This window comes from Bubalus bubalis, chromosome 20 (genome assembly GCF_019923935.1).
Source record: "Bubalus bubalis isolate 160015118507 breed Murrah chromosome 20, NDDB_SH_1, whole genome shotgun sequence".
NCBI lineage: Eukaryota > Metazoa > Chordata > Mammalia > Artiodactyla > Bovidae > Bubalus > Bubalus bubalis.
In genome coordinates, this window is record NC_059176.1 from 39,305,439 (window position 1) to 39,328,726 (window position 23,288).

General features: G+C 39.9%; 1 protein-coding gene across 4 annotated transcripts in view; it reads right to left on the reverse strand.

Annotated features, from left to right (window-relative positions):
- Positions 1-23,288, reverse strand: part of CHRNA5 (cholinergic receptor nicotinic alpha 5 subunit) — a 29,129-nt gene that overhangs the window by 1,494 nt on the left and 4,347 nt on the right. For 2 of the 4 annotated variants that reach the window (XM_006044391.4, XM_025271128.3), the window contains exons 2-5: positions 11,363-11,514; positions 7,005-7,049; positions 5,255-5,364; positions 2,538-3,369 (exon numbers count right to left, since the gene is read on the reverse strand). In XM_006044391.4, the coding sequence (XP_006044453.2) occupies positions 2,538-3,369; positions 5,255-5,364; positions 7,005-7,049; positions 11,363-11,514 (1,139 nt within the window). Of the gene's footprint in view, positions 1-2,537; positions 3,370-5,254; positions 5,365-7,004; positions 7,050-11,362; positions 11,515-21,850; positions 21,961-23,288 lie in introns of all 4 variants that reach the window. The other 2 variants (XM_044933268.2, XM_044933270.2) reach the window with 2 other exon arrangements.

Genomic DNA, 23,288 nt, shown 5'->3' on the forward strand with positions numbered 1-23,288 from the left:
TATAAGTTTTTTCCTTGAAAATAAACCCCCTTTACTGGTCTCATGGAAGGTGCCCTGACCCTGCTGTACAACACTTTGCAGACATTCATTAAATACAGTCTAGGGACTTCCCTGGTGGTCCAGTGGTTAAGACTCTGAACTTCCAATGCAGGGAGTGTGGGTTTGAGTCCTGGTTGGGGATTTAAGATCCCACATGCTGCACTGATTGGCCAAATAAATAAATCCTATCTCAATCCATACTATTATCTAATATCTGTATTCTTTAAGACTCCTTTGATGGCTTCACCTGATAAACTAATTTAACTAGATACATCAAATAGAAAAATTATGTTTCACAAGTATTAAAAGTTTATAGATTAATACAACATTGTAAATCAACTATACTTGAGTAAAATTTTTTTTAAAGTTTATTAGAAACATATGTCAATGTCCCTGTGAGGGAGAGGGCTGGTATTTTACCAGATTAATTCCATCTGCTTACCACACCTGCTAGAAATTTTTCCATTTAACAAAGTTTTCGGGATTAGAATTCATATACATGTTTTATGTTAGGTACTATTTTATTTTCTTTTTATTTACAATATAATATTAGTTTCAGGTATACAATAATCATTCAAAATTTTTATAGATTATACTCCATTTAAGTTATTGTAAAATATCAGCTAGGGACTTCTCTGGTGGCACAGTGGATAGGAATCCGTCTGCTGATGCAGGGGACAGGGGTTCAATCCCCAGTCCGGGAAGATTCACTTTCTGAGGAGCAACTAAGCCCATGCTCCACAGCTACTGAGACAGCATGCCCTAGAGCCTGTGCTCCACAACAAAGAGCACCCCTGCTCTCTGAAGCTACAGAAAGTAATGAAGACCTGGCACAGCCAAAAAGATACACATTTTAAAAAATATTTCCTGTGCTGTACAATATATCCTGATAGCATTTTTACATATAGTAACCTGTACCTCTTAATCCCCTGGCCTGTCTTGCCCCCTTTTTCCCTTTCACCACTGGTAACCTCTAGTTTGTTTTCTGTACCTGTGAGAAAATTCATATAATTTTAATGCAACTATTAAAAGTAAATTCAATTATAAAAAATCGTATTATAGTCATACCTTTAAAAATATTACGCAAGAGAAATAAAGAATAGTGACAAGGCTGAAATATTTTGAAAAGAACACCAGTTCAATAACACATTAATAAAATGTATTCATAGTTTAATTCTTGCATTTTAAAAATTAAGGACCTAGTGAGTTATTTTTCTATAACAACGTTTGGAGCAAATTTTGTTTTTAAGAAATTAAGCATATTATTAAATACTAGACATGTATCTGATGTATAATGCATAACACCTGAGACATTATTGCTGTTAAGTTCACTAACATTCTCTTGTAAGCGAACAACAAGAGGATTCTAGAAAAATATCTTGGGTGTATTTATAAAGCCTACATTAGAGTCATTCTTTATTTTTTTTTTTAATTTTATTTTATTTTTAAACTTTACATAACTGTATTAGTTTTGCCAAATATCAAAATGAATCCGCCACAGGTAGAGTCATTCTTTAAAAAACTAAATTCACTTTTGATAAATTACAATGCAGTTGTGCCTGCAGATGACCATAGAATTCAGAAACAAAGTTACTGAAGATCAAATTCAAACAGTTAATCCTGTTAGCCAAAGCTAACTGCTGCTGCTGCTGCTAAGTCACTTCAGTCGTGTCCGACTCTGTGTGATCCCATAGACAGCAGCCCACTAGGCTCCTCTGTCCCTGGGATTCTCTAGGCAAGAACACTGGAGTGGGTTGCCATTTCCTTCTCCAATGCATGAAAGTGAAAAGTGAAAGTGAAGTCACTCAGTCGTGTCCGACTCTTAGCGACCCCATGGACTGCAGCCTACCAGGCTCCTCTGCCCATGGGATTTTCCAGGCAAAGTACTGGAGTGGGGTGCCATTGCCTTCTCCGGCCAAAGCTAACTATGCCTTAGAAAAGCAGAACAGTCAGAATCACACAGCGTTACTAAAAGCATTCCAGCGCAGACTTCGGGAACAGACTTGTGGACACAGTGTGGGAAGGGGAGGGTGGGGCGAATTGACAGAGTAGCATGGAAGCATATACACACCGTATGTAAAATAGAGAGCCAGTGGGAATCTGCTGTGTGACACCGGGAGCTCAGCCCAGTGCTCCATGACAACCTGGAGGGGTGGGATGGGGTGGGAGACGGGGGGGAGGTTCAAGAGGGAGGGGACGTATGTGTACCTGCGGCTGATTCATGTTGATGTATGGCAGAAACCAGCACAATATTGTAAAGTAATTATCCTCCAATAAAAAAAGTCATCCAAGATGCGAATGGGGGAAAAAGGAGATGTGAGATTTGTGTATATGCCACATTTTGCAGATGTTTTCACTGAAATTTTAGTAGCAGTCTTTTACAAAACAGTCTGTCAATATCTCTGGCCCTCAATCTATACTTAGTCTTAAGGGTCATGCCAGGGGCTTGACTTCGAATCAAAACAGACATGGATTTGTAAATACATGTGGTCACAGACCTCACGGACATCGGTCTCCTTCATGACATGTCTTGTGATATAGCGAACGGAATCCAGTGCAGCTTCCAGGGTGTTTCTAGAAGATCTGGGTCCACGGCTGCTCCGAGCTTCCTCCTTCTGACTGAAGTACCTGTCTACGTGACTTCGCATGCAAAGCAGTTTCGGTAGCTTGTGAAGAAATATCTTGCGGACCCACGGAGCCATAGCGTCGTGCGTTGAGGAAGAACGGTGATGAATGTTGATAGCAAAGACAGTGACCATGATAGACAGTGTCACAAAAATCATTGTGAACACCAGGTACTCTCCAATCAGAGGTATGACTTTGGAAGATGAAGGTATGATCTCTTCAATAACGAGAAGGAAGACAGTCAGAGACACAAGTACTGAAGTACAGAGACAGATCTTTTCACCTTCATTTGAAGGAAGATAGAAGACAAGTACAGTTAAAAATGAGAGCCCAATACAGGGTATAATGAGGAACAAGGTATAAAAGAGAGGCAGACGCTTAATTACAAATGAGTAAGTGATGTAAGGATACCAGCAACAGCTGTCAGTTCTGTTTCCTTTGCTCCCTGTTGCGCTGACAATTTCCCATTCTCCATTATCAAAAAAATCTCTCTTGTCTACATCTTGGTCCTCCAAAATTATATCAACCTGTGATCCATCGTAAGTCCACGAACCAAATTTCATGGAACAGTTTTGGAGATCAAATGGGAAAAATGTGACGTCGATGGTACACGAACTTTTGTAGTTTGCCGGTGGAGTCCAGGTCACCGTGCCGTCGTACCTGACGACGGTTTTGGTACTGGCCCCTTCAAAACGTCCATCTGCACTGAAAAACACACACACACAGTAACAAGGCAGAGAGTGAACAACCCGGGTATATGTTTTACAAGCCTAATGTCTATAGGAAAGCCTACGTTATAGCATGAAATAGTCTTAAAATTATTACACTTGAGATATACCTACAACATGTAGGGGACTCTAGAGTCCTTAAATATCTAACTCTACTGAAGTCCAACCACTGTTTCCATGTCTACTCCAGGACCAACAGATCTGTATTTACAGAATCTTGAGATTCATGTAGTTGAAATGATTTCACTTTGATTACACACAAAAGGTAATTGGCGCTAGTGGTAAAAAACCGATGCAGGAGATGCAAGAGACATGGGTTTGAGCTCTGGGTCAGGAAGATTCCCCTGGGGAAGGAAATGGCAACCCACTCCAGCATTCTTGCCTGGAGAATCGGGAGCCTGGTGGGCTACAGTCCATGGGGTCACAAAGAGTCAGACATGACTGAAGTGACTTAGCATGCATGCACACACAAAATATAACTAGGCTGTTTATAACAATGGACATGCATAGAGCCAGAACCTGAATCCATATTCCTAGACCCACTCCCTCCAGTGATTGTCCCCCTCCAAGACAGATACTGGACACTTCTACAGTGATGGGGAAAGAACAACAGTCCCAAGCTGGGCAGACCCCTGGAAAACAGCTGTCCTCTCGAAGTCTGTTGCCACGTGAACTCATGCAGTCTAGCGGGAACCACCACCACCAACATGAGCTATCTTTATTGTTCTCTATGTTAAAATTCATGTAGCTTTTGCACACTCCTTTGCAATATATCCAAGTTAAATATAAAACTGCAGTGACTTCGAGTAAAATGATGCTTCAGGAAGCTGCATCATGCTATCTTGCAGCTTTGTTCACTCCTTCCATGTTGAGAAGCATGGAGGTAAAGGTTTGAAAAATGAGAAACATTTTTTCTCAGCCTTTGCTCTGTCCTCATGCCAATGCCTTTTTGCAAATAAGATAAAGTACATTAGGATAAGCACAGATTCCCCAGTGTCCTGGAGTGGTTGGTCCTAGAAAAAAATGGAACTGGCATCCAGAAATACCCTCTCCCCTAAGTCAAAAACCATAATCAAAACACATTTAGGTAGAATGCTCATTAATATGAGCTAATAATCAACCCAACATTCCTCACTGTGGGGAAATTATGACAACATAATTTTCAAAATTATGGAAAATCACAAAAATTCCAACATCTAAGCAAAATTAAAAGGATGCACCTTTAAACATAAAGTATGACCTTAACTATTTAAAAAAAATAATACCAAAAAATCTGGAAGGCAGTCAGCAAATATGTAGGCTTGAAAACAGGAGGTAAATGGGAATGTCAGGATGCTTTGCTATGAACACCTCCACCCCCACCACATGTGAGCTGTGATCTTAGACAAAACGTAACTACCCTTGGCCTCCATTTTCTCATCTGGCACATAAATGTAGTCATCCCTAGTTCGTGAGGTTATCTTGAGACTCAGATGGCTAAAGCACGCATGGCACTGAGCGCACAGCCAGGCAGAGTAAGCTCACTGTGCACGTAAGCCGCAGCTGAGGCTGGCTCCATGTGGGCTAACGGGACTGATTATGTTTCCCCCAGCTTCTTCATACCTTCCTGGACTTTCCAAATGGATTACAAATTTTTAAAATCCAAGGACACGTTTATGATCAGAAAATAATTCACAAGAAAAATGGAGAGAATCCACAGAACATATTTGTAGGTTCATGAAACAAAAGAACACAAGATTAAGTCATGGGACTTTATGTAGGCAAACAATGTTCAAAGGGAATAAAAAAAAAATACTGGTGCCTAATGGTGATGCAATTTCTTTCTTAAGAAAACATAAAATGGTATTTTGACTATAACTTACTTATCAAACAAAACGATATCTGGAGTCCAGAGAGAGTCTGAAGGGACACGTATAAGTTTTATTCCACCGTAGTCATCAGGGTTCCATCTTAACTTCACATCTATCCACTCCTTTAAAACAAAGAAACCTGAATCAATTTCAATAAAAGCAATAGCCAAAAACAGTGAAAACTCTACTCTTTTTGCCAAACTCAGATATTTTAGACACGAAGTCACCTCTACTCCCAGTAGAGAAAACTCACCTCCACATCCTTCTTATGGGCACTGGGGGACAGCCCTGTCCCCCTGTGAGGTGGCTGTAACCATGGCCCTCATGAGACACAGGTGAGGACCAGAGCTGGGTGCGTTCAAGGCTCTGCTCAACACCTCTTCCACCAGCTAACCATACCCAGGAGCTACAGCCTGGTCCAGGCCAGGCTAAGGTCCAGGTTCAAGGAAAACATTCTCTTTTCTAGCTGTTTTGTCATTGACTTAGCTGGACTAGGCCATGCAAAGAGCAGACAGATTTATGACACATTCCACATAGTTAAACACACCATCCCACCTCCACATCGTAGTAATTCTGTGATCAGGTAAAGACTTGCACCCCAAGGAAAGCACATATGCCTTTAAAGAGTTTGGGTTTAGGGAACTCGTAGTAAGTATTAAAAATCAGGGACAGGACTTCCCTGGTAATCCAGTGGTTAAGAGTCCACCTACCAATGCAGGGGACATGGGTTCCATCTCTGGTCTGGGAAGATTCCATATTCTGCAGGGCAACTAAACCCACACACCATAACCACTGAAGCCCCCGTGCCCCAGGGCCCATGCTCCACAACAAAAGAGGCCACCGCAATGAGTCTGCGCACCACAACAAAGAGTAGCCCCCCGCTCTCTGCAACTGGAGAAAGCTTGTGCGCAGTAATGAAGACCCAATGCAATCAAAGATAAATAAAATCAGGGGTAATAAAGAACAAACAAATGGAAGCGCTCAACAGCACGTGGGCACATCTGACGGTCCAGAAACAGAAAGAAAACTCCTTTATATAAAAGGGACTATGAAAAAAAAAATCATTACATTCTTGCCTGCTCCCATCTCACTCAGAGTAAAACCCAAAATCCTACAGTGGCCTAGAAGCCACTACTCATAACCTATGCTAGGAGTACCCATCGGCCTCTGGTAGATTTCACTGACCTCATCTCCCACTCCCATCCCCATGGCCACTCACCCCTAGCAGCTGGCTTCTCTGCTACTCCCTAAACACATCAGGCACCTTTCAACCTCAGGGCCTTTGCACGTTTGTGTCCCTCTGCCTGGACGCTCCTCCCCCAGATACTTGCGTGGCTTGCTTCTTCTTCAAGTCTTTGTTCAAATCTTACCTTCTCAGTGGCACTTCTCCTGCCCATTCGATTTAAAAGTCCAGTCCCCAACACTTCCCGTCTGCCTTTTCAGTATTTTTCTCCAAGCTTATCATCTTGAAAAGTACTATACAACTTCCTATTTATCCCACTGCCCCCCAATTGGAATGATGTTCCTTGAGGGCTAGACTTCTGTCTGTTTTGTTCACTGCCATTTCCCCAGTGCCCAGAACAGTGCTTGCCGAATGCCAGGCACTCAGTATTAACTGCATGAATACAAGACCATCTACCTCACCTTTCTGCCTCCTGCCTGTCCACCAAGACCAAATATTCATGTCCCTTCTGTGCTACAAACTCTGTAATAACAGTGGCACCAGTTAACAGTTACATGGCCCTTCAAATTCAATACATACCTGTTTCAACCAGACATTGGTTGTCATTAACTGATTTTTCTCATCCTATAAAATAAAAAAATTTAAAAGGCTGATTATTTCAATTACAGAAACGATAATTCTTTAAGTAAGAATTTTATCAGTTTTTACATAAGCACTCCTCTCTATAGAATACTACATTCTGTTCATCAATCCAGTTCTCTAGAAAAGCAGGATCTTTTTTTCCAGCCTAATCTCAGGTTATTCCTTCCAACATACTCTGTATTTCAGATAACTTGCTATAAAGGCCACCACTGGCATTTTCCCATGTAACGTTAATAGTCTCAACGACTACATTTCCTCAAATCTAAGATGCAATCTAAGAAGCACAGCATTATTTTATGTACTTAGCACTAAGGAAGAAAGAAAAAGGCTGATAATGAATTGTAAGCTGCCATTAATTATAAGACATCTTGATTTCAGAAGTACTAAAACGTGGGGAAATGTACATCCTACAATTGATGAGATACAATGTATGTATTCTTGAGGGGCTATAACTTGTCATTTGCTTCTGTGAAGGCACAAATGTCAATCTCTCTATGGAGCTGTTATGTAGAAAAAGTGTGGAGGTCAGAGACTTGGATGTTAACTTCATAAAGCTTTTACATCTGACTTTTCTAGAGAACCAGGGGTCCTTGCCACTTAGACCTTCCTATTGTCTCATCTTTGCTTATGCCAGTCCTTCACTGAATTTTCAAGGCCTAATTAAAGTGGCAGCTCTTCCATTAAATTTTACTGAAATATCATAGAGCCAACTGCACCACTAAAAGATCATCATGGTCATCAACCACAAACGGACCTTGTATAGGATACAATGCTCAGAGCACAGAGACCCACAGAAGCCAAGGCAGTCGCTACAGTTGGGGAGACAGGATGGGGTATAAATAGCTTAGGTGACTAGAGGATCCCCATTGCCTATCCCATCCAAACAACCCATGAATGACCTAGGAGAAAGGAGCAGGACAGAAAAAAGCACACTCCTAGGGACAAAGGCAGCTGTTAGTCCCTACATGGAGAATGGGTCCTAGGAAACAGCATGGCCATCCCGCTTATGGTGTGTTTTCCAAAGAGCAATTTTCCTCGATTAAAATACTAGCGCTGGAAAGGAACTAGAGATTTTTTCTATCATAATCCCTTCATTTTGCAAACGTGGAAACTGGCCCAATGGAAACTTGCTTAAAATCACACCACCAGTTTGTGGGTAAAATCTACTCTAGAACTCAAAACTCCCAAATTTAAACCCTACACCACCAGGTCTACTGCCCACCCCAAAGTTACACACCATCCAGAATAACTGCTGAGCCCTCTATTAGAATATGCCTTTCAGGCAGAAGTTCTAAACAGAGGCATCAAAAATTAGGGGAGTTTTGGTAAACACATAATGAGCATGCTGCATGCCAGTAGGTCATTTGTGAGACCTGATGAAAATTATAGACCATTTCCCCAGAAAATGTGAACACACATCAATTTTACCCTGTGAGGTAGGACCTAGTCAGTACTTAGTATCTTCAACAGTAACATAGATAAAAGAATAATCCATAAATTTAACTAGCTCCAAAGATGTGGAAGTAGCCATTGACTCAGGGGATATAGCTTATTTCAATCTCAAGTGTCTCTTGAGCATCTGCCGTGTGTTTAACCCAGTGGAGGATGCAATTGAGTAAAGAAAAATGTAAGATGACACTCAGGAGGAAAGCACAAATAAATGAAATGTTAACACTCATAAGCAAAGCAGAAAAGTTTTAGGGGTAGTAGGTTTATTTTAACCTGACCATAAAAATAAAATCAAAACAAACAAGCCAACACTGAGGTTTTAAAAAGAGAGCGAGAACACAATGGAATAGGAATCTGAGGCAACTTCCAGAGCCACTAAATATGACCACAAGGTTGCAGGGCAAAGACTTCAGCGATGGAAAGGAACATAAACCTGCTGAGAAGCAATGCAGTGAAACTTCTAGTCTCAATGTCCAGGACCCTTGGCCCTCATCTTCCTTGACTACAGTCCCTCTACCCTCCCATTGCCACTGGCTGTACATTTTCTGGGCTCTTCTCTTAAGAGGCCACCCTTCCTCAACTTCTCTGCTTGGCTAACCCACCCACTTTTTATGAATGTTCCTGAAGGATCAGGCTCCTGCTCTCTCTGCTTTAAAAACACACCAATTCAAAGTTTTTAACAATCACCCCCAGGCCAGTAATTCCAAAATGACATCCTCAGCCTTGTCTCTCACTTCAGAGACAGACTCGACCTTCCAGGGGCCTCGCCAACATTTTCTTTTGAATGCACCACGATGACCTCATGGCAAAAGCAAACTCATCATCTTCTCTGTCCTGCCTCCATAACAACTAGGTTTTACTTTCCAATTGGTTACCCTTCTAACCACCCAGGCTTCAGAATTAGACGCCTCCCCCCATAATCAGTGGTCAAGTCCTGTTCCTTCTTATATGTGGTCTTCTAACTTGTCTCTCAAGCTTCTAATCTTTCCCTCCTCAAAGCCATGTGTTTCTATTGTATTAATCTTCCTAAAGTTCTGCTTTTACCATGTCTGTTACCCATCAGATCTCTCATTCACTCAGCATTTACTGTGTGCCAGACACCATGTTAGAAGAGACACAAGGACTAAGGCTCACTCTGCCTTAGTGAGGAGGCCTTGCCAGCACATGAGCGCCGGTCAGTGTAACTGGAACAGAGGAGAAACTGTCTTCAGAAGTTTGGATTTCAGAGTCTGACAGATGAATTTGGCCTTGTAGGAAAAATGGCTTGTGCTGAGAAGGAAAGTCCCCCAAACAGAAGCGACGGCAGGAGCAAAGGCACAGTGGCACCCAGGTATCACTTGTCACCTCCTCTACCGTCCAGTTAAGACCATTGATCTAAACCGCTGAACAAAAAGGCTTAGCATCACTTATGTAATCACTGTGATTATACTGTTCCTTGTTATTAAAGTTCTTTCTTCTCTGCGTGCCAGATCCTATGCTTAGCACAAGGCCAGCTCAAGCACTCTGCCTTCTTTGATAGTCTCAGTCACCAAGATCTGAATAGCCAGATTTCTGTGACATCACGCTTTAGTACTGCAGTGTTCTACCCTTACTCCATTTACATGCTAACGATCCCAACTGGAAAGAAAGGTTGAAAGCAAGTCCTAGTAACTACACCCTACTTCCCTATTTTTAATTTATATTTAAAATCTCCCTGGATTGCCCAGCAAAGGATCAAGCCCAGAATCCATATTGATTGATCTTTCTGGAAGCAATGAGGTGACCTATATTAATCAACAGACTTCAAAAACTGTATATCTTTTGATTCACCACCTTCCTTGCTTATGTACAAATATATTCATCATTGTCATTTATAATAGGAAAAATTGGGAACAATTTTACAAAAGTTTCTGCTATTATAAAAGAATGTTTACAATAAATTATAAATTAAATATAGCCATTAAAAATTACATTTAAAGATTATGTATTAACATAAAAAATGTTCATCACATAACAATAGGGGGAAAAGTAGTAATCAAAATTATATCTAAAATAATATCACAATTTTATAACGTACTCATAAAGAACAAACTGGCAAGAAATACAACAAAACATTACCAGTGGTCACCTCTGGGTGGTAGAATTACAGTCAATTTTTGTTTTCTTATTTGTATTTTTTTGAACTTTCAAAACTCTTTCCAAAAACCATGCACTGCTTCTATAATCAGAAAATAAAGGCACACTTACGTTACACACACACACAAATACTTGTCAACTATTCTGGGAACACAACAGGGAAATAATTATTGGTTAATATGATCAGAACAAGAAGAAACTAGTTTGAAATCAGTGTGAACCTTTTAGTTTAAAATAGAAAGAATCTCTTGACAACAAAAACAAGTTTATGAAGAGAATTTACTTCCTGGTAAATCTCACATGAAAAGATCTCAGAAACATTCTAAGTGTGATACTGAAGCAATAATCTGTTGAGATCCTTCTTGGTTCTAAAAATCTACAACTCTAACTCTTGGATTTTTTCTTTTAAAATTTTGATCTTTTGGTCATATTTTTAAAACACATTTAAGGAGAAACTTCCATATAAAATATTTAATCCCTTCAAATTTATTAAGAATAGGCCTATTTTAATCACCAAATGAGATAAAATGATTTCTAAACTCTACCAGATTATATAAACATACAGTATTCCTGTGTCTGCGGTGTAATCATTGTTTTTCCCTGGTGAGCTCCTTGAGGACAACGACCGTGTTCATTCACCCGTTATCTCTGTGGCCTGGCACGGCGCTTGCGTGCACAAGACGCTCTGCATAACCTGTGTGAAACGAATACATAATGACGCGCACACCTACCACATCCACTAACTGAGATATTGCAAGGCCGAACTTTATTTTTATTCTGTCATTCAGGTGTTCCACAGGACGAACCCATCTTTCGTAGTCTTGAAATAAATCCTTAAACAAACTATCTTCGTGTTTGGCAACAACGGATGGTTCAGCTAATCCTGTACAACAAATTTTTAGAAGTTAGTGGATTGGCTTCTCTCCCACGAAACACATAGACTTTTAAAAAGTTCAGCATTATGAATGAACCAAAGGGGGTGACAGAGGATGAGATGGTTGGATGGCATCATCGACTCAAAGGACATGAGTTTGAGCAAACTCTGGGAGATAGTGAAGGACAGGGAAGCCTGCATGCTGCAGTCCATGGGGTCACAAAGAGTTGGACACGACTGAGCGACTGAACAACAACAAAGTATTATTTAGGCTATTGACATAGGAGATTTTAATATAAAATATTAATATAAATGTTTGTGATCCAGGAGGGACACTCTGGTTCAGATATATTTCTTAGTTAAATCAGATTATTCACATGGAAATATGCTGAGTTCCATAAGAAGCACTCAGTACTTAACACAGAGTAATTTAAAATCTAAGTAACAAAAGCTTTTAAATTACCAGGGCTGGGGGGTTGCTTGTCATAAAATTCCAAACCTAGAAAACAGATGTATTAAAATTTATTGGTAAACTGGTGCTAGTGGTAAAGAACCCACCTGCCAGTGCAGAAGACATAAGAGATATGGTTCAATCCCTGAGTCTGGAAGATCTCTGGAAAATGAAATGGCAACCCACTCCAGTATTCTTGCCTGCAGAAACCCATGGACAAAGGAACCTGGCAGGTTATAGTCCATTCGGTTGCAAAGAGTCGGATACGACTAAGCAACTTAGTATGCAGCATAAATATAAAATAAACCTGCTTTAATTTGTTTTTGTTGTTCAGTCACTATGTCGTATCCAACTCCTTGAGACCCCATGAACTGTATGCTTTAATTTAAATGCATTTAATATATACAAACACATAAATATTGAGTAAATTATTCAGCTTTGTCATATCTTTGCTACACATTGTATACGATTACCTTAGGGTTCAAGACTTAAAAAAAAAGACAAAATTTTAAAAGTTTGAGATGCCATAGCCAAAGATTAATTAGATTTATGGATCATAGTAATGTTTACACTTCTACTGAGTTTAAATACGTCTCTTTAAAGAAATGGGTTTTTAGTGTTTTATGGACACTGGAGTCTCTGTTAGGAAATGTGGAATCCATGAAATTCAAGGATGACATTTACTCAAAACTTATGATTTTACAAAGAAAAAACACTTATTTAAAACAAAATGTCAATGGCTTATTTATCATGAAGTATATATTGCAGGTTTAGAGTAGCTAGTGTTGATCTTTCTCTAACCTGAAAAAAAGATTTGACAGAAAATTAGCACTTTCACAAAATCTCTTTTTGTTATGAGAGACCATGTTTTCTATGTAGAGCTATTAAAAAGTATCTAGTTATTTTAGCTAGAGGAAATCCATCCTCCGATTTTCTCTCACTGCCTATTCCTTAATTAATAGAGCAGCTTAGTCTTCAGAGTTTATGTCTTGCTTCCCTAGGCTATTTAAGATATTTGATTTAACCTATAAATACCATAAGTTTGTGCCATGCCTCTGTAAAAGTCTCCTTCTGCTGAAATGCACAGTATTGGAGCTACTGCAATTCAATTAGAATATTATACACTAAGGAGTCATTCTCTGTAATGTTTAAAAGCTGTTAATTTCAGAGGTTAAAGTTAAAATAGCATTATTGACCAGTTTCTCCTATTCTAATTCTATTTTAAAATGTTATAGTCTCTGAAACACCAAAACTTTAAGGTTGTTTAAAAGACAGCGATAACACTCTGATGGGTTTGGGTAAATATTGGATGGTCATGTATATCATGTGTATAGTAAAAACATCTATGCCAGGCACTGAATTTCTGAGAGACTTTTCAGAACCATGAGGTTTGTGTCCAGAAATGCTGTTGAGGGAAGTTCCTTTTCCATTTTAGGTTATTACAAGATATTGTGTATAGTTCCCTGTGCTATACAGTAGGTCCTAAAAATTTTTTTTTTAATGTTTTTTAATAGCATCTAAGGAAACTTTTCTCCTTTGCTTTTTGCTTCTCTTCTTTTCACAGCTATTTGTAAGGCCTCTCCGGACAGCCATTTTGCTTTTTTGCATTTCTTTTCCATGGGGATGGTCTTGATCCCTGTCTCCTGTACAATGTCACGAACCTCATTCCATAGTTCCTCAGGCACTCTATCTATCAGATCGAGGCCCTTAAATCTATTTCTCACATCCACTGCATAATCATAAGGGATCTGATTTAGGTCATACCTGAATGGTCTAGTGGTTTTCTCTACTTTCTTCAATTTAAGTCTGAATTTGGTAATAAGGAGTTCATGATCTGAGCCACAGTCGGCTCCTGGTCTTGTTTTTGTTGACTGTATAGAGCTTCTCCATCTTTGGCTGCAAAGAATATAATCAATCTGATTTTGGTGTTGACCATCTGGTGATGTCCATGTGTAGAGTCTTCTCTTGTGTTGTTGGAAGAGGGTGTTTGTTATGACCAGTGCATTTTCTTGGCAAAACTCTATTAGTTTTTGTCCTGCTTCTTTCCGTATTCCAAGCCCAAATTTGCCTGTCACTCCAGGTGTTTCTTGACTTCCTACTTTTGCATTCCAGTCCCCTATAATGAAAAGGACATCTTTTTTGGGTGTTAGTTCTAAAAGGTCTTGTAGGTCTTCTTAGAACCATTCAACTTCAGCTTCTTCAGTGTTCCTGGTTGGGGCATAGACTTGGATTACTGTGATATTGAATGGTTTGCCTTGGAAACGAACAGAGATCATTCTGTCGTTTTTGAGATTGCATCCAAGTACTGTGTTTCGGACTCTTTTGTTGACCATGATGGCTACTCCATTTCTTCTGAGGGATTCCTGCCCACAGTAGTAGATATAATGGTCATCTGAGTTAAATTCACCCATTCCAGTCCATTTCAGTTCGCTGATTACTAGAATGTCGACATTCACTCTTGCCATCTCTTGTTTGACCACTTCCAATTTGCCTTGATTCATGGACCTGATATTCCAGGTTCCTATGCAATATTGCTCTTTATAGCATCGGACCTTGCTTCTATCACCAGTCACATCCACAGCTGGGTATTGTTTTTGCTTTGACTCCATCCCTTCATTCTTTCTGGAGTTATTTCTCCACCGATCTCCAGTAGCATATTGGGCACCTACTGACCCAGGGAGTTCCTCTTTCAGTATCCTATCATTTTGCCTTTTCATACTGTTCATTGGGTTCTCAAGGCAAGAATACTGAAGTGGTTTGCCATTCCCTTCTCCAGTGGACCACATTCTGTCAGAGTTCCAAAGAACAGCAAGAAGAGATAAGAAAGCCTTCCTCAGCAATCAATGCAAAGAAATAGAGGAAAACAACAGAATGGGAAAGACTAGAGATCTCTTCAAGAAAATTAGATTTGCCAAATATCAAAATGAATCCGGCAAAATTTGGCAAATCTAATACAGTTATGTTAAGTTTAAAAATAAAATAAAATTAAAAAAAAAAAAAAAATTTGGTCCTATATAACTTTTAGTTATAATTGCTATCATAAATAAATCTATTTTTAAAATTATGTTCATTTGTAAAAAAAAAAAAAAAAGAAAATTAGAGATACCAAGGGAACATTTCATGCAAAGATGGGCTCGATAAAGGACAGAAATGGTATGGACCTAACAGAAGCAGAAGATATTAAGAAGAGGTGGCAAGAATACACAGAAGAACTGTACAAAAAAGATCTTCACGACCCAGATAATCATGATGGTGTGATCACTGACCTAGAGCCAGACATCCTGGAATGTGAAGTCAAGTGGGCCTTAGAAAGCATCACTACAGATAAAGCTAGTGGAGGTGATGGAATTCCAGTTGAGCTATTTCAAATCCTGAAAGATGATGCTGTAAAAGTGCTGCACTCAATATGCCAGCAAATTTGGAAAACTCAGCAGTGGCCACAGGACTGGAAAAGGTCAGTTTTCATTCCAATCCCAAAGAAAGGCAATGCCAAAGAATGCTCAAACTACCGCACAATTGCACTCATCTCACATGCTAGTAAAGTAATGCTCAAAATTTCCAAGCCAGGCTTCAGCAATACATGAACTGTGAACTTCCAGATGTTCAAGGTGGTTTTAGAAAAGGCAGAGGAACCAGAGGTCAAATTGCCAACATCCACTGGATCATGGAAAGAGCAAGAGAGTTCCAGAAAAACCTCTATTTCTGCTTTATTGACTATGCCAAAGCCTTTGACTGTGTGGATCACAATCAACTGTGGAAAATTCTGAAAGAGATGGGAATACCAGACCACCTGACCTGCCTCTTGAGAAATTTGTATGCAGGTCAGGAAGCAACAGTTAGAACTGGACATGGAACAACAGACTGGTTCCAAATAGGAAAAGGAGTACGTCAAGGCTGTATATTGCCACCCTGCTTATTTAACTTATATGCTGAGTACATCATGAGAAACGCTAGACAGGAGAAACACAAGCTGGAATCAAGATTGCCGGGAGAAATATCAATAACCTCAGATATGCAGATGACACCACGCTTATGGCTGAAAGTGAAGAGGAACTCAAAAGCCTCTTGATGAAAGTGAAAAGTGGAGAGTGAAAAAGTTGGCTTAAAGCTCAACATGCAGAAAACGAAGATCATGGCATCTGGTCCCATCACTTCATGGGAAATAGATGGGGAAACAGTGTCAGACTTTATTTTTTGGGGCTCCAAAATCACTGCAGATGGTGACTGCAGCCATGAAATTAAAAGATGCTTACTCCTCAGAAGGAAGATTATGACCCACCTAGATAGCATATTCAAAAGCAGAGACATTACTTTGCCAACAAAGGTCCGTCTAGTCAAGGCTATGGTTTTTCCTGTGGTCATGTATGGATGTGAGAGTTGGACTGTGAAGAAGGCTGAGCACCGAAGAATTGATGCGCTTGAACTGTGGTGTTGGAGAAGACTCTTGAGAGTCCCCTGGACTGTAAGGAGATCCAACCAGTCCATTCTGAAGGAGATCAGCCCTGGGATTTCTTTGGAAGGAATGATGCTAAAGCTGAAACTCCAGTACTTTGGCCACCTCATGCGAAGAGTTGACTCATTGGAAAAGACTCTGATGCTGGGAGGGATTGGGGGCGGGAGGAGAAGGGGATGACAGAGGATGAGATGGCTGGATGGCATCACTGACTTGATGGACTTGAGTCTGAGTGAACTCCGGGAGTTGGTGATGGACAGGGAGGCCTGGTGGGCTGCGATTCATGGGGTCGCAAATAGTCGGACACGACTGAGTGACTAAACTGAAATGAAGGAAACTTTGTCTTAGGGGGAAAAAAATACTAACTCGAATTGCCACCTTAAATTTTGTTTGAAAGAAAGTAGATAGGGCATAAATAAATAAAATGATAATCATTCTACTTAATGAGAACCCTTAAGATACTACCTTGTGAACACCTTCTTAGTACATCCGATACTAGAAATAACATTTTCCTAGTACAATGTTACAGAAATGATAGGCGCAAAGGTCCATGGTATTTTAGCACAAAAACTTAATGGTGCACTCAAACTCTACTTAGAGGCTATGTTTCTTTATCTGGTTCTAAGTGTTTTCAGTTTATACTGCTCATAAACCCCAAAATATTAAGAAGGAGATGATCCAACACATTCCCTTACTTAACAAATGAGGATATAGACCAGAAAGGCCAGTGCAACAGAGCTCATCAGCGGCAGAGCTCAGCCCCCCTCAGCCTCTTCCTCTTTCCACATTAACTTCTTCCACCTCATGACAACTGGAAAAGAGGTTTAAGGTTATATCCCCTGAGAGCTCAAGCCCCACCAATGTTTGCTCATTCATTCAACAAACATTTAACAGAATATGCCTTGTATCAGGCACTATGCCAAATGCTGGAAATGCAGTAGTACTCAAAGACAGGGAAATCCACATTTACCATCTAGTAGTAAGGACTGAGGAGAAGGCAATGGCACCCCACTCCAGTACTCTTGCCTGGAGAATCCCAGGCACGGTGGGGCCTGGTAGGCTGCTGTCTATGGGGTCGCACAGAGTCGGACATGACTGATGCGACTTAGCAGCAGCAGCAGCAGTAAGGACTGATTCAGAAAATGTGATACTATATATAAGCTAACTTCTATAGAAACTGAATCAAACTAAAAAATAATTTTAAAAAATTTGTTGTGAATAATTAACATTTGCTCATCCTACTCAAAATAAATACTTTAAAGCAATCACTTTCAACCTAGGTTCCTAGGAATCCTGTGGCAATTACTATACAGAAAGTACCCTACATATGAATGAGTTCTGTTCTGAGAGTGTATTCATAAGTCAAATTTGTTCGTAAGTCTAACAAAGTTAGCCTAGATATCCAACTAACACAGCTGAATAGTACTGTACTGAGTAGGTTTATAATACTTTGCACACAAATAATACATAAGAAACAAACACAAAAAATAAAATATTTTTCATCTTAAAGTAGAGTACCTTGAAAATATAGAAGTACAGTACAACAGTTGGCACTGGGGCACGTTCACATCTTAAAAGTTCACAACCTGAAGGTTCATATGTAAGGGACTTACTGTATTGCTCTGCACTATTTTTCAATTATGTCACATAAGTCGTGGGTCTCCAGGAAACCAATGTCCGGGAATGCAGGAATCATTTCTTTAGTTTGGCATTCCTACAGCATTATACTTAGTGCTGATCACAGTACTAAGTTAAGAGTAGCTTTTCTTCCCTTACTACTTAAAGAGAGAAACAGGAGAAATAATTTGCAAATTATACATCTGACAAGGGACTTGAATAATAAAAGACTCTATAACCTAATCAATTTAAAAACAGATAGTTCAGTTCAGTTCAGTTGCTCAGTCATGTCCAACTTTTTGTGATCCTATGGACTGCAGCACGCCAGACTTTCCTGTTCAATACCAACTCCTGGAGCTTGCTCAAACTCATGTCCATCGAGTCAGTGATGCCATCTAACCATCTCATCCTCTGTTGTCCCTTTCTCCTCCTGCCTTCAATCTTTCCCAGCATTAGGGTCTTTTCCAATCAATTGGCTCTTCACACCAGGTGGCCAAAGTATTGGAGTTTCAGCTTCAGCATCAGTCCTTCCTTTTCCTGAATATTCAGGACTGATTTGCTTTAGGATTGACTGGTTTGATCTCCTTGCAGTCCAAGGGACTCTCAAGAGTCAATTCTTCAGCACTCAGCTTTCTTCATAGTTCAACTCTCATATCCATACCTGACCACTGGAAAAACCATAGCTTTGACTAGATGGACCTTTGTTGGCAAAGTAATGTCTCTGCTTTTTAATATGCTGTCTAGTTTGGTCATTGCTTTTCCTCCAAGGAGCAAGTGACAGAAAGGCCAGTAATTACAGGAATGTCATACCCCCTAAGATGGCTATAATAAGTAATACAGATAATAACATGTTTTTTGGTTAAAATGTGGAGAAATTGGGACCCTTAAAGCTATGCTTTTTCTAGTAGTCATTTACAAATGTGAGAGCTGGACAATAAAAAAGGCTGAGTACCAAAGAACTGATGCCTTTGAACAGTGGTGCTGGGGAAGACTCTTGAGAGTCTCCTGGACAGCAAGGAGATCAAACCAGTCAATCCTAAAGCAAATCAGTCCTGAATATTCAGGAAAAGGAAGGACTGATGCTGAAGCTGAAGCTCCAATACTTTGGCCACCTGGTGTGAAGAGCCAATTGATTGGAAAAGACCCTAATGCTGGGAAAGATTGAAGGCAGGAGGAGAAGGGGCTGACAGAGGATGAGATGGTTGGATGGCATCACCAACTCAATGGACACGAGTTTGAGCAAACTCTGGGAGGTGATGAAGGACAGGGAAGCCTGGTGTGATGCAGTCCATGGAGTTGCAAAGAGTCAGACACGACTGAGCGACTGAACAACCACCCCAGGTCCTAACAACATACTGGCACAGAGCAGATGGTCTGTGTGTTGAATGCATACATGAACAGATGAAGAAGTTAATACCATCTGACAATTTCCATTTATTTCTAGTAATTCAGAATTTCATCCTTGGTTGTGAAAGCAACTGTCACAAGAGCTACAGAAGCTTACTATTAAGGATTAAGAGTCCCACTAGACATCTTTTTAAAGGTAGAGACGCCTTGTGCTACTCAGATTTGAGTATGGAGAGAGGCAATATAACATGCTGGCTAAGAACTAGTAGATTTTAAGTCCACGAGTTGGGTTCTATCTATCCTCTAATACTTACTGTCTGACCTGGAGATATAACTTCTTTGCATATTAGTTTTATCATCTGTAAAACTGGTCTAAAACAATACCAACCTAATAAGGTTATTGTGAGGATTAAGTAAAACTGTGCCTGTAAATGCCAGCACAGTCGTTCTTATCCGCCTACAAATGATGCTGAAGTAAGGATAACTGCTAGACCTCAAAAGGCAAATACACCAAAGTACTATCACAAAGCAATTACTGCCTGGAGAGCTCTGATTTCTACATAAAGCTTTCCTGATAGCCTACCAAAGATCATCTCCCTATAGAATACCACAGACAATGGAAACTTGCAAAAAAAAAAAACCAAAATGAAGGAATAACATATCTGTGGCACTGGGCACCCTCAACACTGCAAATGACAGTTCAGTGAAAAGCTCTCCTCAAGTCTCTACCCTTTACAGCTAATAATAATAATTAGAATACCAACCTACTAATAGCACATGAATCACATTATCTCAGAAAAACAAAGAGAACCTAGCAGTGAAACACACTAAAAGTAGGACAAGAATAAGAACAAAAAACTAATGGACAATTCTTCTGAAGTAGTTAAAAATATAATGACAGAAAAAACTAAATTGAATACATAAAAGGTACAATATGTATACTGTTATTAACTCTGTGAGATTGAAATTTGGGTTTCACAAATCCATCTGTAACTCCTCAAGTAGCATTACTCTGGTATCGTCTCAAGTTTGAGGAATTAAAAGAATGACTTATCAAAAAAGTTTCACTTTTAAGTTACTTACTGAAACCACACATATTTTCAAAGAAATGTCAGCTTGATCCTTAATTTTAGTATGGTGATTAAGAAAGGATGCAAAACTGCAAAGCTGAAAACTGTGATTTGAATACTTGGCACCAGTAATTAGGTATTAAATTCATGTGTCCCCACTTTCTAACTTACTTAAATAAAACAAGACTATCTGTTGGAAAAATGCTGAAAATGTTTGGTGATGCTTTGGACTGTCACATGGAGGGGGCGGTGTGAGCAGTGGATGGAAGCCAGGATGCTACCAAACATCCTGTAGGGCACGGTGTGTCTGTTGGCCACTTAGTCATGTACAACTCTGCGATCCCAGGGGTTATAGCCTGCCAGGCTCCTCTGTCCATAGAATTCTCCAGGCAAGAATACTGGAGTGGGTTGCCATATCCACCTCCAGGGGATCTTCCTTACCCAGGAGTTGAACCTGGGTCTCCCACGTTGCAGGCAGATTCTTTCCTATCTGAGCTACCAGTACTGCACAGGACAGCCCTTATGACAAAGATTTATCCAGCCCAAACTCAATAGTGTTGAGTAACGCTGTGTCCGACTTCAGGGCTGCAGCCATATTCTCATTTGCAGGGAGTGCCCTTCACATTGTGGGGTGTTCTTTGCACAGCCATACTGTTCAATAGTATGATCTGATAAAAGTAAATAAATATGCAAATTTGTCTTAAGTATGTCCCCCAGGAAGCCAGGCACCAGAGTTTTCTGCTCTACCTCTGGCACCAAGACTGACACAGGAACAGCCACTCAACATTTGCTGAATGAATGAACGAATAAACTAAACTGGGTATCACATGTTAGGCTCTAATATACCAGAGTTGTAGCAGATGCTAAAGATTTAAGAAGAATCTTTAAGAATCACTGGTCTAACAGTAGCTAGAAGGAAGCAGAGGTAGAACTAGGACCCAGATTTGTCTCTGTTCTTCTCAAAATAATACTTTCATTACAAAAGTCACATATGATCACTGTCAAGATTCCAACCAAAAGCACATGAAAAGTAGAAACTGTCCATTTCCTCCTCTTTATCTCCCTTCCTCCAAGGCTAACCACTTTTAAGTTTGTTGTGTGGACATCTTAAAATGCACTCACACACAGAGGAAGAACAAATGTTTTCTTTTTTAAGTTTTGCGACTTGCTTTTTTTTCATTCAATTCTCTATGTCAATGTACATCCATCCATCTCCACGCTTTCTTCATAAGACATGAAGTGGTCTGGGTTACGGCTGTATCATAATTTATGTAAGCTCTCACCACTGGTAGGCATTTATACTATTGTTAGCTTTTGATTATTTCTTACAATGCTACAATGAAAAATGCTGTAGTTAACATACAAGTTAAATCCTTGTATTAATAGAAGGACTTCCATGACACCTACTCTCAGAAGTGGAAGAGCTGAGTCAAGGGTACACGGTTTCAGTTTTGCTGGTTACTGCCAATAGCCTTCCGTTTCTTCTTTACAGGTCATCATAGAGCGAAATAATGTATCTAAAAAGTTTGTAAGAGTGATATATATTATATACCCTCAATTCATAATTAAGACATTCCTGGAGTAATCTTCCCCTACAAGTCTCCTTGTATTTTTTAAAGTTAACGAAAAGTGTCTTATATACTTTTTAAAAGATCCTCTCTGCTGCAGTCGAAAGAGGTCTATTTTAAGCAATAGCAAGGAAAAAAAGTGAACATAATCAACCATTTTGTAAATGAGAAGAAATGCATACTATATCCAACATTGTCAATGTGGCAAGTAGGCATGCTTACCAATCATTATTTTAAGTGTTATAAATGAAATGCAGAGGGTTTTTTTTTTCACTCAAGGATTTTCATTATATTTTCTATTGATTTTTATCACAGAATTATCGGATAAAGTTTCTCTGTAACTGATATGCTTTAGTAAACCTAATTTAACATCTTGCCCTGACTCTCAGAACACTGGCTGTAAGAAAATGACCTTAGGCGGTGTTAAATTTAGGTCTAGTCAATAGTTTTCAAAAACAGACAACTTGCACACTTTAAAAGTTTAAGCATCATCAGATTGAATAAATGCAGAGTTCAGTATCGTAATTTGACACCACAAACCTCTCAACAGGCAATAAATATGTATTATGAGCTAATATATTTCCAGTGTCATGAACTAAAACACCCGCCAGAACATGAAGTTGTCTCAGCTCACTACAGCCTGTGTGACCTTGATAAGACTCTTGGGAAATTCCTCCTTAGGACTGTCCAAATACGAATGAGTAGTGGGGCCTGGGAGGAAACATGAAAAAGGAAGATGGCTCTATTTGTTAGGCTGGTGGGATGGAGCTTACTTCCTATTGGTCTTCTCCTGTTTGGGCTACCGTTTGTTGTAAATCCTCTATTTCCGTAATTACTATCATTGCATCCTCTTGAGAATCCACCCACTTTATATGAATGGGAAACTGTTTGCAACGTTGCTACGCAGTGTGTGGTACTCTGACCCGGAGCGTTCACCACCCAGGCGCTTCTTAGAAACGCAGAAGCTCAGCCCATGTCTGAAGCAGTGCTGCAATTCTAACATCCCCAGAGGATTCTTGTGCGCATTAAAGTTTGAGAAGCCCTGGTCTACAAGACTAAGAGCAGTGATTCTCAAGGGTGGGGAAAAAGGGAGACAATTTTGCTCCAAAGAACCATTTGACAATATCTGGAGATATTTTTCAGCGGGTACTACAAGCATCTTGTGGGTAGAAGTCAGGGTTCCTGCCAAACAACCTACAAGGCAGAGGACAATCTCCCATAACAAACACATATCTGGCCCCAAATGCCAGAGGTTGAGAAACACTGAAAGGAAAACC